Genomic DNA, 14,739 nt, shown 5'->3' on the forward strand with positions numbered 1-14,739 from the left:
CGGACTAGGAAGCATGAATATATTTGGCTCAAAAACACGTAGATCGAAGATCTTCTGGCATGACCGTGACAACCCGTCTTACCCCGGTACCACATGACTAACTTCATATCTGGTACTTGCAACGTCCCGCCTATATTTTGACAAGGATTTGAACTTTTTCTTTTCTTTTCTTTTTCGTTCGTTTCCACACTATCTTACTGCGAGTCCACCAGCAATTGGTCTTGACGTCCATGAAATGCTGTGTCCCGACACTCGATTACGACCTCACAAGTAGGCAGTGGGCAAACGAAGTACACATAAGATCCGCCTCGCTCGTTTTGCTGTATGATGTCTCATAATCACCGTCTGCATGCAGGTGAGAACGTGTGACCGCTTGGTCTCCATGAATATCTTCGTCCATTCTGCTAGTGTCTAGGAATATGATTTCTGATTGATACATGTATGGCTTGATGATGCAAAAGGGTATCTCATAAAGCAGACCTTAAAAGAAAAAAAAAAGAAAAAAAAAACCTATCCTCGGTGATGCTGATGCAAGTGTATAGGGGTGGTGATATGACCGGTAAACCGCCGGTAAACCGTGATAATGACATGCAGAAAAAGTGAGAGCAAAGGCACAACACGTCATATGCTGTGGTACACCGAGGCCAACTCCTTTGCAACCGACCCAACCTTTTTTTTCTCTTTCTTCTTACCACGGACCATGGGCTACCGTCGTGAAATAGACATGCTTAGAAATCTTTCGTCCCTGTAGGACAGCGACCTGAGGTTCCTAACCCTCATGGTGCTCAATGTCCACGTCCACATCCATATCCATGAGGTTGGCCGGGCCCGGGGCAGCTTGCGAAGCTCTCTCAACTGGTCGATTGACCATGAACGGCGATGGGCCACCAGAACGTTCTTGCATCTCTGGAGCCCTTACTGCATCAGATGTCGCATTAGAAGACGAAAAATCGTGCCTATTCTGCTCTGGTGGATCACGACGGCCAAGAACTGGCGACTCGGGCTCATAAGTCTGGCATTTCTCGAGGGACTCGACCAAACCGCCGAGTTTGTTAGGGTGTGGTACTGGACTGGCGTACTCATGATGCCAAGACATTGACGGGTCTCCATAGTCGGCGAACTGCGGGACGTCATCATAAGAAACCATCTCTATGTTTCGTGAACCTGTCGAGTTGATTGTTGCGACAGACGAAGCAGGGCTGTGCTTCCGTTTTGCTACGGATGCCCAATGTGCGGGAGCTACCGCATTAATCGCGTCGGCCGTTAGAGGAACGGGGCCGTCACCGGGTGAAGCGACATTGCCGCTGTCCCCTTCAGTCCAGGTCTCTGTCTGAACTTGTTCCTTGGACAGCTCGTTCTGGAAGACTTTGTTGTCGGCACGTACAAAGGTCTGTCAAAGTTAGTATAAGTACCAGTGATCAGAATGTGTTTCCACAACATATAAGGGATTGCTTACGCGTAAAGCATCCGAAAGCTGCACTGGGTCCGCGTTCATGGCATCCTCCGAGGCGTAAACAAATAGCGGGTGCTTGGACTCACTGCCAGCTGCTATCGAGACGGATTCTGCATCCGTTTTCTGTACCCAAAGATCAGCGATGCGGTGTTAGAAATAGCGGGGGGTCTGATTTACCTCGACGATGATGGGATTCTTCTCTTGTGCAGCGTAGACAAGTCGCCACCATTGGTCTCTCAGTTCGGCCTGATCCCCAAGCTCGACGGGATCAACTTGTCTTCTAGTACACACATACGTAATCTCGTTCGTTGTCGCAACACCTCTAAGGAGAAACCTGCGAGTCGGGTTCCAGAATTCCGGTTTGTAGTACTGCGGTTCAGAGGGTGTGATGTACTTGTCAACAAAATCTTGAGGTGCTTCGTCTTCGCGAGTCGTTAGTCTCATCGACAAATGGTCGAGAGCCTCAAGAAATTGTTGACGCCTTGAATTGATGCCTGTTTAGATAATTAACGAACAGTACTTCCAAGTCGGAGATTGCCATGTATACCCTCTAGTTTACGGTCGATATCAGCAAGCTCTTCTTCGGCCGCTTGAGCAGCGCGCTCAAGAGTGTGCTGCACTTCGAGTTCCTCGGGAGTAAGCTCGTAGGGAGCGTCGCCGGAGTATATAAGCGCAATGTCCTGTATGGAGGGCGTCTTGCCTTGTTCCAACTCATTGTCCGTGTAGCGACGCTGTGCCAGTCTGCGCTGCCTGCCAATCAGCGCTTCGCATGCCTCAATTGTCTTTTGCCAGCAATCACGAGCGCTGTGCGGTTTATCATCAAACCATTTTCGAGCGCGACAATCAGTCGCACCCGAACATGTCAGGACTTTCTTCTCTCTCTTCTCGGTTGTACTGAGAAAATACCTTAGCTTGTGGATCTGAGTCTGGATCGTGATAGCTTGAGCCTTCCGGTCTTCCATGTAGCGATCAAGGTACAGGGTCACGGGAACGTCGCAGGGTTTACAGAGACCATCTCCGCCAATCCTCAGGACGAAGAAGGCCCCAACGTTGGTCAGTACGGCCGTGTTAGAGGTGTCGGTAGGAAATTCACGGTTGGAGAAGGCATCGCTCCAGAAGACGGCGTCAAGAGCATTGTACAGGCTGGAGACCCACTGGCTCTCGCTCTCCATCAGGGGAATGGTCAAGAAATTGATATTCGCCTCGTCAACGCTGTCGCTCTCGACGGTCTGGGTTACGGCGGCGTCATCCAGGCCGGCGGGCATTTCATCGACTGCAGGCTTTACGATGCGTTCGGTTCTAGCAGTTGACATCAACGGCTCCAGTAACGGATTAAGCGTTTGCTCGTACTCTCCTTTGAGAACTTCGAAGAACCTGTCCTCGAAATCAAAGCTGCCCCAGTTGAACCCATGGTGAGGATCAATAGCATCAGTGTCCACTATGCCATCTACTGAAGCGTAGGCACGATCGCCATTCTCGAGGAAGGCGATCAGGCGATGAAGCTCATCGTGGAAGTCGGGATGGTCCTTGGCTGCGCTCCATTCGTCCTGATTATCTGCGCCCAGATTCTCCTGCTTCAGGATTGGGTGGCCCGCCCACCACTCACCGTTGTAGCCATAAGTGCGACTCGAGGTTCCGCATGATAAGAGGGCGTTACGTGCGAGAGGTATATGGCTGAGTATGGTCAGGATTGCTCCTACACGATGGTCCTTGCTGGCGCGAAGAAAAGCAGGAGCAGCGGGGTCTCGCTTCCGAGCGGAGGGCGGAATCTCTGATTTCTGTGAAAGGGTGGCTTCTACCTTGGTCGGTACCATGGCCCATTGGTCTTGCTCGTATTCAGCTCGCGTGGCAGGACCGAACTTCTTCTCGTTCACATCGCCGGCAGTAACACCGGATTCTTGAGGGGGTAGGCCGGATTCGGCAGCAGACTCGGCGAGGGCGCGCTGGAGGTCGGCATCCTCATCCGCCTGGGTAGCGGGAGCTCCTGTGCGGGCAGAGTTAGCTTCGGCTGTCTGACGTGTAGGAGTATGTACCTGCTGCCTGAAACGCAGTCAAGTCGACAAGCCTACCCAATGGCGATCGGTTGTTCGTTCTGGAGGGAGGGCGAGTGGGTGCAGCGCTGGTGCTGTCGATCTGGGTAGTGGTGACGTCGGGGCCCTGGACGTTGAATTGAACGCCAGCAGTGTTTCCAGTCGCGTCTCGATCGGCTGACCAGACACTGTCATCCCACTGATACTTGTTGGCGCTGTCAGGGTTGTCGTAGAACTCGCCCACGGCCTGGGTGACGTCGCAGTTGTTGGCCTTGAGACGCTTTATGGCTTCGTTGCGGTCGAAGGCATGGTCAGTGAAGTCAAGCAAGGTCTGGACAGCATTATCGTCAGGCTCGCCGCTCCAAGCCATCTTGGGAACAAAGTGAGCCTATGTTCTTAAGACGGTGGTGGCATCAGGAGATGATCTTGTCGCACTGGCAGCTGCTTCTTTTCGCAGACTCCACCACCGTGAGCGGTACGGATGGGGGAAAATGCAGGTACCACTACCGGCTCAAGGAAAACGACAAATGGGGGCGTCGGTGGAAGAGGATGGGGAATGCAGAGAAAAATTAAATCCGTTGAAGCTATCGAGCTCCCAAGACGACAAGGACTTTTATATCTAATCTAACCTGACAATCTACAATACGTACAGCACAGCTTTGGTGGTGATTACGCAACTGGGGACAATCGCTTAACGAGTTGTCGATGCCCCGCGATCCGGCGCTAGCTGTGAGATCCATAACGATAGGTCCGTAGCACATTCTTCGATGAATACTTGGGCCAAAAAAAGAAGGAAGGAAAGAAAGAAAGAAAGAAAGATTATCCAAAGAAACTGGCTCCTTTGCAATCAAGACTGAACAATCGTTCCCCAATGTCTGATGTTCTCGTGGTATCCAATTCAAAAAGCTTCGAGAAGGTACGTCAGTACGTTACCTCAAGACGACCTCGATATTAGACTGGCAATGGCGATATACCAGGTCCAAGAGAGGAGTAAAGACCCAGATGCAGGTATCAGTGACTACTTGTACCGGCCAGCTATAGCTAAATGCGAACTGTAACGGACATGGGCTATGGCGGCGATCTGAGCCCACCTGAAGTATGTCGGTATATACTCCTATGGCTACCGTGTGTATATATATACGTATGTAAACTGCACTAGCCGTCGGATAGGCTAAGATAACCTTAACTCAGAGAGATCCCTCGCTTAGGACTATGTAACCTCAGGTTAGACTGGTCCTTGCTTTGCACGCTTGTTCGAGCCTGTTGTTTCCGTCCTCGGCCACCTTCGGTTGTATTGGGCACAGATCAGGCCAGTGTCACGACCATCATACTGTTCCAAACCCCTAGCCGACGCCCATCCAGTTGAAAACCAAACATGGGTACAAATGAGAACGCGACCTCGGGTGTATCACAAAACCTCACACTTTCAGATCTCGTCTTCTCAGATCAAGCAAACCACAAGTTCTCCCGCATTTTGACGGACCTCAAAAAGTCAAACCTGTCAATCACCAACAGACTCAAGTCAATCAAGGAAGACTCGGCCTTTGTGGTAGAGGTTCAGCTTGCCTATGGTCGTCCCCTGATCGCAAATGAGCGTTGTGGAAGCTGGTACATCCCACCTAGAGTCAAGCACGGTTCCGCATACTTCAAAAGCACAGACGGCCATACCAGTCAATGGAAGTTCTCAACTCGGCGGCTCAATTTGCAACTCCTCGATATCATTCGCCAAAATGACGGTTGCATAATCGTAGACTCAACAAGGCGTGGGAAGCGCATGCCGGACGCACTGGGCAGAACAATTCCCATCTGGTGTTGCGTTCTCAACCGCGTGCTTTTCCCGGACCGTGTGTCAACCCATGCCCTTCACACCCCACCAAACTCGGTGTCAGAGTCGGAGCACGCGCAAATGGAAGCTCGAATACCAGATTTTGTCGAGTCCCTGAAAAATCTGAACCTTGATTTCGACAAGTTAAGACGACCCAAGAAACCACTACGTCCGATGTGGATAACACAGGAATCGCAGCTTTTGGCTACCGATGTCGTGTTTGAGGATTTTCATCCCGTGATATGTTGCACAAGCTCTCGAAGGGTCGTCGGCACAGAGTTGAGTGAAGGAGGCTACATCCAGGGCGCGGGAGACGATACAGAAAACTGGGCCTACGGCTTGACAGCTCAGCTTTTCTGGGATCATGAGCATGATCTAATGTCAACTCCCGAGGCCGAATTACCTGCTCTGATTGAGACGCTCGTACAAGCAAATCCAGCGAAGACTTCCGGGCAAGAGCCTCGCCAGATAGCACCATACATATCCGTTGCTCCTCTCGGTCAGGGCCATGTATCCGACGCTTTTACTTGTACCATCTCCCTTCTTCCCGAAGTTACAGACGCTTCTAGTTGGGCGAAAAGCCCGACGTCTATGGAGGTAGGTCTCGGGAAGCACAAGCTTGCAAGCCGTAACCTGAGGGCAGCTTTGCCCCAAATTTGTGATTTCGCCAAGTCAGCTCTAGTTGCATCACAGTCAGAGCTCCAGGGGATTCTCGTTCTCTGTGAGACTGGTAAAGATATCTCCATAGGGGTATCGCTAGCATTACTTTGCCAATTCTTTGATGAAGAAGGCAGTGTCAGCAACTTCGAGACCCCAAAAGACGTAAACAAAAGCGTCATCAAGATCAAGCTGAGCAGAGTAATGACTGCTTACCCGGAAGCTAATCCTAGCAGAGCTACTCTGCAAAGTGTGAATAGTTTCCTCATGGGATAAATAGTCAACATGTGACACATCACACATGTACATGTTTCGCGAATATGTAAATAAAATCATGTCAAGGGCGTTCGTTTCTTTTACGGCCCACTATGGCACTCTCGATACCTTAAAGCCATCAGGAACCCGCGCTTGAAATACACCATCAGGATCATACTAAGTTGCGACATCACGAATGAATTGGGGATGCGCAGCTCCCATAGCTTGATAGCGGATCATGGCTAGCATCCGCGTAGTTGAGACAACGCCAACCCAGATCAGCGCCAAGCGATTTGGCCAAGTCTTCAATTTCAGCGGCCTGGGTGCTGAGAAGCACTCGGGCGATTGCTTCTTGTTCTTCCGTCTTGACTCTTGCCTGGGTCAACCAAAGGATTCCAGCATCGGTCAACCAGTTATCAAAGCCCATCACGTTGCCTCCTCTGGATGTTCCGAGGTCGCTGAACCAGGTCGGCAATGGCTAAATGGCCACCTGCGTGACCACGGAGTCGCAACCAAGACCGTATCTACCTGTATTGTAGGAGTTGCCACCTAGTCTAGTGTTAATATGTCAGCAGAACAACCCCGATGGAGTACCCGGGGTCTCAAATAGGGTTTCAACACACCTCATAGGAGAAATCCACCAACCCCTACGCCACCGTCACGACCACCGCCCACTACAACGTCATACTTGAGCAATTGCGCATAGACATCTTTCCAATGACCACCAGGCCCAATGGAAGCTAGGTTGGTGTTGGCGTCGTAGGTGCTCTGATTAAAGTAGCCAAGGTCAATGGTAACACCATTCATTGGTCACGCCACTGGCTCCTGCCCACGTAGCATGTCCACCGCCACGAAACGCTGCGGCAGCCAACAAGGCCATGGATGCATTGACTTGAAGAAACATGATTGCGCGTGTGGCCCAATACAAATGACTCGAGATTGGAGAGAAAAGGGCAGGGTAGAATGACTACAGTTTTGTTGCATGGCTATCCTACATGCACGTTGACCCCTGGGCCACTACTGCACGAATCGAACCATACGAAATATATCATACCGGCTACGAATCGGGTTGCTTACCGTCCCTGACCTGATATCGGGTAGTATCACATTTGCTAGTGAGCTTGTGCCCGGAATTATTATTCCCGAAACCGGGGCTCACCATTTGACTATATTGGCAGTTTGAAATTGAACGTAACGAAACAATTCAAGCTATCTTTTATTTGAATTTAACATTATGATTAAATAGCGTAAAACTTGAATAACAACAAGTTTGGGGCATTTCTCTTTATTCTTCGTAAAGTTATTCCGTCTCGATGTTATGCATGGTGGCAGTAAATCTCCCAATCTGTTTGCTTCGGGTTCAACATTACGGGCACAAGGCAAGATCACGATTGTTTGCTTAAAGTAAATGGGTCCGTGGAGCTGGGCACGAAATGCTACAACGCATGCTGTAGCCAAGACGCGATGCTACCAATTCTAGTTCTGAGCACAGTGGCCGCCAATGGTGTCAGAGTCGACGAGTCCGACAGCTTGGAACCGAATTAAAACCCTAGCCGATCTTCCAGTGACAATTTCCGATCAACCAACAACGAGGCAATAATCCGCCCGAGCTTCGCCCTCTCGGCAACAATGGTCGTTTTCATCCCGGCCCAGACCGCGCGTTAGATTCCGCCGTTGTACTTTCTTCCTGGGTTCGACATGTAGTAGCGCCGGACTGTCTCCGATCTTCCATTACATCAAACCAGCATAACGGACTGACAATGAGCCATCTGCAACCATGGTCTACTGGGAAGGGGAGGCCTGTCATCTCCATGCCTCATCAGGCTCATAATCAACACTACCCGAGTTCCTCTTTCTAATTTTATCAGATCCGAATCCCGCCAGTCTGTGCCACAATTCCATAACCAGACTCTAGTCTCGCAATTCGTACCGAGGAAATCCTTAAGGTAGACCACTCTAAGAAGATTAATAACAAAGAGACGGGGCAAGAAACAACAGACACCGTTCACAGAATGGATACTGCCAAGGCACGTTCAGCAAACATTCATTAGAATGTTTTATTGAAAGTGAATGTCTCCTATGTGCAGGCTCGGCCGGTCGTGATAACCATATTGTTATACCTACTATGCACTTGATGACACTAGAAATCTTATATTCTCCAGATGCCGGTTCTTCTTCAAACAGAGTCAACAGCTGTATTGGCTTTTCGTTGCTTCTCTACTGACCAACAGTGCCTGCGTGTGTTAGAATGTCCGAATCGTATGCTCGACAAGTGGTGACGCCGTTGCCAGCTCCTGACGGCTACGTCGTTGATTTCGGTCATCCGCAGCGCCGCGACGTTGTCGCAACATATACTGTCATGAGCATTTGGCTGGTTCTGGCTTTCTTCTTCGTTCTACGAAAGCTTTACGTTGATTTGCTCACTAGAGGTCATTTTGGGCTCGATGATGGTAAGTCTTGACAGGACCGCTGTTGTCCCGTTACGTAGCTGACTGGTACAGTTCTGCTTTTGATTGGATGGGTATGCATTTACCACCTCACAGTTGAAGACGAACAATAATTGAAACAAGATATCAGATTGCGAGTGCGGCGGTCCAGGGTACCTTCTACTGTGAGTCAGCTATTTTCATCGGCGTGGTCGGCAACCCATAACTCATGTACCATCTGAAGGGTCTGTCGCAGCTCAAGTTGCTGGAATTGATGCATGGGAAACACTAACTGAAAATTTTGGATAGTTGCTCTTTGTAAGTGCTCCCTCGGCGGCAGAACATTAATGCATAATCACAAGCAATTTTTGACGATTCCTATGTGGTTTCAATATCTAGGACTAATCATCTTTGCTCTTGTTTTACTGTGTTGTAAGCCTGTGGTGCTTATGTTCTACCTCGAACTCAGCAACAGCTCGAAGAGGTATGTCTACTGTATATACTTCACGATATTCGCTATCGTCGGTGACTCACTAGCGACACTTTTCACATCCATCTTTCCTTGTTTCCCGATCCGCAGCGCATACGACCTCAATACCCCCGGAACATCATCGATCGAGTGGCAACGTACAATTCAATGCGGCGCTGGGTCTTGTCAATGACCTGATGATAATAGCTATTCTGGTACCCATGGTTCCTGTCGTTGCAGCTGTCGGTGCGTAAGAAGACGGACTAATGGCTCTGTTCGCCATCGCCTTGGTGTAAGTATACGACATGCAAGTGTTGGCGAAAGGTCCTGTATCGTGCGTCTTGTACTGCTCACACAAACTCTGGGCGCAAACGATCCTGATTTAACATGGGTCGCAATCTTTCTTGATCTTTGGACGTGAGTATGACCTTCTCGAAACCTGGCGTTCACTTCATATCGAGGGTTTTGGAGCTGACGTTTTTTGTTCTTATGGTTAGGGCTATCGAAGCGAACCTCCTGGTAGTGTGTGCCTGCGTCTCGACTCTTCGCCTATTTTCCAGATCCGTAACGCCCAAGCTCTTCTCGTCGAAAGGCATCACAAGTAACACTGGAGAAAACTCTCATGGCGCTCTGCACACCATTGGTGGCTCGGCAAAGACGGGAGGCAGACCCCGCCATGCGTCGTACAACCGTTTCGACCATGATGAAGAGAGTGGTTATAACATGGTCACATTTAATATGAATATCGAAAGTGAAAAGGATCGCACAGAGTGCGGCGGAGATAATAGTAGCGAAAAGGTGGCAATTCAGAAAATCATGGAGACAACGGTGACATACTCTAAACTACCACAAATAGATACCTTCTCATTTGACTGGGATGATTACTTATATTGTATAGAATAAGAGCTCACTAAATTAATCATAATCCATCAAACCGCTCGTCTTGATCTAGTCTAACATGGTGGTTTTGTGCTTGTCTAAGAAAACTTAGCTGGTGACTGCGCCAGCGTAACCTTTGAATTCAGTGTTCTCCTCCGTCAGAATCTGCGGCAGCTCATCCTCAACAAAGCTCTGACTCCAGCTCTTCTCCACCGGCTCCCAGCCAAGCTTCCTCAACCTGACCGCACGACTGCGACTGTTACACCCGACGACAGCCTCTGTATACTCGTCGCCAAAAACCTCCCCGTACAGCTCCTTGGGGAGGGTTCGCGGCTTGGGATCCTCGATCTTGCCCGCCTTGTGCAGACTATCACTGATGAGCTCCGCCAACTCCTTCCAGCTCGGCTCCTCATCGCCCGTGGCCTCGCAGAAGTAGTATGGGTTCTCCCGCGCCTCCTCGGCAGACGTGCGCTCGATGTGGTGGAGCAGGATCCTGTACGCCCTGCCGAGGTCCTTGACGTGGACGTTGGACCAGACCGACAGTCCCTCGCCGACGTACGGCGCGTAGCCGTGCTTCAAGGCGAAGCGCGCCAGGGTCGGGATCTGGATGCTGAGACGCTTGTGGGCGTCGTTGAAGCCGTAGATGAGCGGTGGGATCATCAAGGCGATCTTGACCTTGTCGCCGAGACTCTCCTGCCTCCGGAGGATGGCCAGGTCGATCTGGCGATGCGGGGAATCGTCCGAAAGCGAGTCGATGTCCGAGCGTTTGTCGTCGTAGTAGATCTTGTCCGTCTTCCTGGAGCCGTTGGCGCTGTCGTCCAGCAGCGAGGTGCCGGACGTGTGGATGTAGATGGTGTTCAGGCCCTGGTCGGCGCGCCTCTGGATGCCGTCCAGGACGGCCTCGACGCTCGGCAGGTCGTCTGATGTCGCCGTGTGGAACACGATGTCGTGCTTGGCTGTTTGCTCGGCGAGCAGATCCTTGTCGTGCAGGTCACCAATCACGACATCTGCAGCGCCGGAGGCTTTGATCTGCTCGCCATGCTTCTTCCTTCGCACAAAACCTGTGACCAGATAATTCTCCTTGACCAAAAGATCTAGAACATTCCAGCCGATAAAGCCAGGGCCTACAATGAGGACTTTCTGCCCCTGAGAAGTCATATCCTCAGAATTGCTAGTTGGGTTGAAGCTGTGGTTTGTCCTCGAGCTGTAGGAAATGGGGCAATGTCGGTATTTAAGTTCTGAATCTTGCTTGTTGGCGAGATGGGTTCGCTTTGCTCGGCACCCGAGACAATCCATATAGTAATTAGCAATCACGTATCGTTCCCCGCTCGTGTGCAACGGTGATTGTTAATCCTCTGTATAACATTTTGACTTGTGCATGACGCACGTCTGAACTCATTACTCCACACATTTGCAGGAGCATCACATGTTTATCCAACCACCCTCAACTCTTCCATATCACACTGTGTTGCTTTCGGGCCGTGTAGCACCACTCAGCAAGATTTTTGTCTGCTCGTGACGGCTCGAATGCGGATTAATCTGGCGCAGCGGCAAAAGAATGCGTACCCCTCTCCTCGATGCTTTTCGAAACGCCGAGCCCTAATTTTCGGACTGAGAACCGTCGTACATCTCCCAAGAAATGACCACTTTTCCTTGGGTCAGAGAGAGTGGCGATGTGCCAATTATCAGTTTGAGCGTGAACAAGTGTGCAGCTGTAACAATATTTGATTGGATTTATAATACGGTCTACCGAGGCTATTTGCTTTCTGAGCTTGATACTACATTGCACCAGAACTGGCCAATCATTGACTCCAGAGTTGATATACATATTATTTACATCTTGAGTACAAGCCAATCATCCATCTTGGGGTCTATCCTCTTCATGGATCCTAGCAAGCCTAGGACCGGACCCTGGATCTCCTTGCCACCGAACCAGCGCTTTGGTCCCGCAAAGGCTTCTATAAACCCATCGGGGCCGGAAACGCACAAAAGATTCCTGCCGATAGGTTCGGGCGGCATATTATGTGGGCGGCATGAGCAAGGAGATCCACCGGCATCCTTATCGTCCTCATCTGACGTCGTGGCAAGCCCTTGATGCGAGTGCCAGCGACATCGTTTGTCCGTGGCTGCAAAGAAAGGTCGTTTTTCGGAACCGGTCTGGTTCGCCACGGCCGCATTGACGTCTTGAAGCGTGATGAACTTCTCGTCATCAACGAAATACTGGACATTGAAGCTGTCCCCGTATCCCCGCTTCATTTCCACAATCTGCTTTGTGAGTGTATCCGACGCAGTGTTATCGGCTGCTCTCTTCGCTTTCCCAGTGAGTGCCTCCCGGCCCAAACTGTCGATGTTTCTTCTGTTCGCCCACAGGATTTGTATAGCTGGTTTTCGGCCACCAGCCGCATGTTCTGCGTCGCCCAGTAGCTTGCGGGCAATTTGCAAAGCGGGCGCAACACCAGTACCTCCAGCCAGGAACACGACATCTTTTGCGTCGCCCATGCGTTTTGCGACATCGAATCCATAATGTGGCCCCCGTAGCCATACCTGATCGCCGACTTGCAGCCTGGCCAGGTAGTTTGACATCTCTCCGCTATCCATCTTCCTAATGAGAAAGCGCAGGTTGTTCTCATCAGTGCGGGCATTGTTCAATGGAGGGAGTGGTGTGTAATGCCTTGCGATTTGGAGTTGAGGTTGTTTCATCTCAACAGACCACAAGCCGTGGTCCCACGCGGCTTTAATCTTGGCATTGTTTTTCGTTGCTACCTTCTCTGGGCAGGCAATAGTGATGATAAATGCTGTAGGCGAAACCTGCTCCTTGGCAATGATATTGAACGGCGTGAATTTTGTACCATTGAGGCTATCGTCCTCTGACTCCCCACTGAGTGCATAGTAGGCTGCACCGCCCAGGGCAGCGGCAGTAAGCGAGAAGAGCAACGGTATTTTCGACTTCCTAGGAACCTGGTGCCCTGCCACCAGGTGTTTAGATTCCTGTCGTGGTATCGACGTAGAGAACTCCAGCCGCGTCGATGCTTGTAAAGGGGCTTGACGCTGCAGAGCATGGCGTGTGAGCGAGTCCAAGTGCAGCGTTTGGCGCGGTCGAACTTGACTTGCCCGAACGCAACTGGAACACACCCTGGAGCTACTCATGCTAGGGGATTTGAATGGAAATCAATCGTGATTGCAATTAATACCATTACAAGCCTTGAATCTCCCCGGAGGATATCGAGACGGTGGCAAGAAATTTGGTTCGTCGACAAACAAGAAAGCCTTCTCATGCATCTAACCAGTATATATGACAACATCCATCCGCTAACCCAAGGTAATTAGTCTAAGGGGCATCCTTCTGGTCCGCTAAATCCGTCTCAGCAGCGAGTCCCGTACGTCATTTCCAGCAGTGGACTTGAGCAGCAAACAACAACAACCGTCTGATTAGTTAGCACTCTTGTACGAACATGGATACTGAATTATACACTTTTGACGCTGACAACCTACACTGCCTGGCATGTCCACCACCATGTCGCTTCGATGCTGGCGACCATTGCGCAGTCGCTCGATAAATCACGCCTTCAGAACATCACTTCCTACACCTCGCTACATCAATACGATCGCCAAATGTCCATCGCCAACATGCGATTGCGCCGAGACGCCAGCCATGCCTGAGGGCCTGCCTATCGACCACCACCGAAGCCTGAACGGTCTGATTACCAGCTACGCCGAGCAGGTGTTAATATGTACCGGCAAACATGACTGGCCCTCGCGCATAGAAGAAGACAACGGCGGCGACAATCTCGCAGCAGACCTGAAGGAGCTTATCGGCAGGGGAGGAGTATACAGCGATGTGAGTGCTTTTGGCCGAGTGACGCCAGACACCATCTCCCGGGCAACCTACAGGCCATGTCGCTGACGGTAAGTGCTTCTTCCCTCCTTCTAGCCATTCCACAATGTCTCCGTACTCAACTCGTCTTTTCCCTCCTCGGTCTCGAGGCGTCCGGAAGTCCAGACCACCTCCGCCTACCTTGTTCCGAGCTTCAAGTACATCCCCTTCCTCCCCCGCGTGTCTTTCGACTCCGTACAAGCCCTCGTCAGGGGCTTCCTCCAGCCCGAGAAGCTGCACCCCATGCACGACGGGCTCTCGCCTATCCACAAGGACCGCATGGTACGGAAGCAGGCTTACCAACATCTGCTTTACGGCGTGCGCGACGTGCAGGATGTGCTCGTTCTCATCTGCGGCCACGGCGGGCGGGACCAGCGCTGCGGCGTCATGGGTCCCGTTCTCCAGCAGGAGTTCGAGGACAAGCTGCCCAAGGCCGGGTTCGAGGTCATGAGAGGCCCCCTTATCGACGAGAGCGTGTCGGCTCCCGCGCTTTCGGGAACGACAGGTGATGCGCCTTCGACGGCCCGCGTAGGTCTGATTAGCCACATTGGCGGACACAAATTCGCCGGGAATGTGATCATGTACGTGCCGCCGACTGTAAACACAAAGGATGCGAGGCAGCATCCACTGGCCGGTCATGGAGTTTGGTACGGAAGGGTCGAGCCGAAGCATGTGGAAGGCTTGATCGAGGAGACATTGGTCAAGGGCAATATTGTAAGTGATCATTTCAGAGGTGCCATCAAGCAGGGAGGTGAAATAGTTAGGTTATAGACAGGACCTAGACCCGCGTCCACGTCTGCGTGACGTGTGTATAGTAGTGTATACGCATCGACCAGCGAGTCGGTATTAATCTCAAGACCACATCTCCATC

The 14,739-nt window shown here is 51.1% G+C and overlaps 8 protein-coding genes across 8 annotated transcripts; 4 read left to right on the forward strand and 4 right to left on the reverse strand.

Annotated features, from left to right (window-relative positions):
• Window positions 1-769: 769 nt before the first annotated feature.
• On the reverse strand, window positions 770-3,853 carry BKA67DRAFT_660921 (uncharacterized protein; the record flags this gene model as incomplete). The annotated part of the gene is made up of 5 exons (XM_046107717.1): window positions 770-1,390; window positions 1,457-1,576; window positions 1,631-1,947; window positions 2,001-3,437; window positions 3,487-3,853. 5 exons carry the CDS (start codon window positions 3,851-3,853, stop codon window positions 770-772), a joined length of 2,862 nt encoding a protein of 953 aa, XP_045956433.1.
• A 1,005-nt stretch (window positions 3,854-4,858) lies between these two features.
• On the forward strand, window positions 4,859-6,241 carry BKA67DRAFT_537989 (initiator tRNA phosphoribosyl transferase; the record flags this gene model as incomplete). The annotated part of the gene is made up of 1 exon (XM_046100416.1): window positions 4,859-6,241. The coding sequence occupies one exon, from the start codon at window positions 4,859-4,861 to the stop codon at window positions 6,239-6,241; it is 1,383 nt and encodes a 460-aa protein (XP_045956434.1).
• A 108-nt stretch (window positions 6,242-6,349) lies between these two features.
• Window positions 6,350-6,926, reverse strand: BKA67DRAFT_349346 (uncharacterized protein). The gene is made up of 2 exons (XM_046096347.1): window positions 6,844-6,926; window positions 6,350-6,774 (listed from the first exon to the last, which is right to left on the reverse strand). Exon 2 carries the CDS (start codon window positions 6,645-6,647, stop codon window positions 6,411-6,413), a length of 237 nt encoding a protein of 78 aa, XP_045956435.1. The 5' UTR covers window positions 6,648-6,774; window positions 6,844-6,926; the 3' UTR covers window positions 6,350-6,410.
• A 1,542-nt stretch (window positions 6,927-8,468) lies between these two features.
• On the forward strand, window positions 8,469-8,872 carry BKA67DRAFT_660923 (uncharacterized protein; the record flags this gene model as incomplete). The annotated part of the gene is made up of 3 exons (XM_046107718.1): window positions 8,469-8,670; window positions 8,722-8,741; window positions 8,798-8,872. 3 exons carry the CDS (start codon window positions 8,469-8,471, stop codon window positions 8,870-8,872), a joined length of 297 nt encoding a protein of 98 aa, XP_045956436.1.
• A 553-nt stretch (window positions 8,873-9,425) lies between these two features.
• On the forward strand, window positions 9,426-10,210 carry BKA67DRAFT_349379 (uncharacterized protein). Its single transcript, XM_046096348.1, has one exon. The coding sequence runs from the start codon at window positions 9,539-9,541 to the stop codon at window positions 10,016-10,018; it is 480 nt and encodes a 159-aa protein (XP_045956437.1). The 5' UTR covers window positions 9,426-9,538; the 3' UTR covers window positions 10,019-10,210.
• BKA67DRAFT_573166 (uncharacterized protein) lies at window positions 9,994-11,687 on the reverse strand. Its single transcript, XM_046103332.1, has one exon. It carries the CDS (start codon window positions 11,288-11,290, stop codon window positions 10,103-10,105), a length of 1,188 nt encoding a protein of 395 aa, XP_045956438.1. The 5' UTR covers window positions 11,291-11,687; the 3' UTR covers window positions 9,994-10,102.
• Window positions 11,688-13,274, reverse strand: BKA67DRAFT_573167 (uncharacterized protein). Its single transcript, XM_046103333.1, has one exon. The coding sequence runs from the start codon at window positions 13,139-13,141 to the stop codon at window positions 11,828-11,830; it is 1,314 nt and encodes a 437-aa protein (XP_045956439.1). The 5' UTR covers window positions 13,142-13,274; the 3' UTR covers window positions 11,688-11,827.
• A 234-nt stretch (window positions 13,275-13,508) lies between these two features.
• On the forward strand, window positions 13,509-14,639 carry BKA67DRAFT_521618 (Sucraseferredoxin-like protein; the record flags this gene model as incomplete). The annotated part of the gene is made up of 2 exons (XM_046098292.1): window positions 13,509-13,832; window positions 13,926-14,639. The coding sequence occupies 2 exons, from the start codon at window positions 13,509-13,511 to the stop codon at window positions 14,637-14,639; spliced, it is 1,038 nt and encodes a 345-aa protein (XP_045956440.1).
• Between the last annotated feature and the right edge of the window lie 100 nt (window positions 14,640-14,739).

Source organism: Truncatella angustata (genome assembly GCF_020726525.1).
Source record: "Truncatella angustata strain MPI-SDFR-AT-0073 chromosome Unknown BKA67scaffold_6, whole genome shotgun sequence".
In the NCBI taxonomy this organism is placed as follows: domain Eukaryota; kingdom Fungi; phylum Ascomycota; class Sordariomycetes; order Amphisphaeriales; family Sporocadaceae; genus Truncatella; species Truncatella angustata.

Bases quoted from the DNA above. Each gene is read 5' to 3' on its own strand.
- BKA67DRAFT_349346 (XM_046096347.1), bottom strand. From the start codon at position 6,647: ATGGGCTTTGATAACTGGTTGACCGATGCTGGAATCCTTTGGTTGACC.
- BKA67DRAFT_349379 (XM_046096348.1), top strand. From the start codon at position 9,539: ATGACCTTCTCGAAACCTGGCGTTCACTTCATATCGAGGGTTTTGGAG.
- BKA67DRAFT_573166 (XM_046103332.1), bottom strand. From the start codon at position 11,290: ATGGATTGTCTCGGGTGCCGAGCAAAGCGAACCCATCTCGCCAACAAG.
- BKA67DRAFT_573167 (XM_046103333.1), bottom strand. From the start codon at position 13,141: ATGAGTAGCTCCAGGGTGTGTTCCAGTTGCGTTCGGGCAAGTCAAGTT.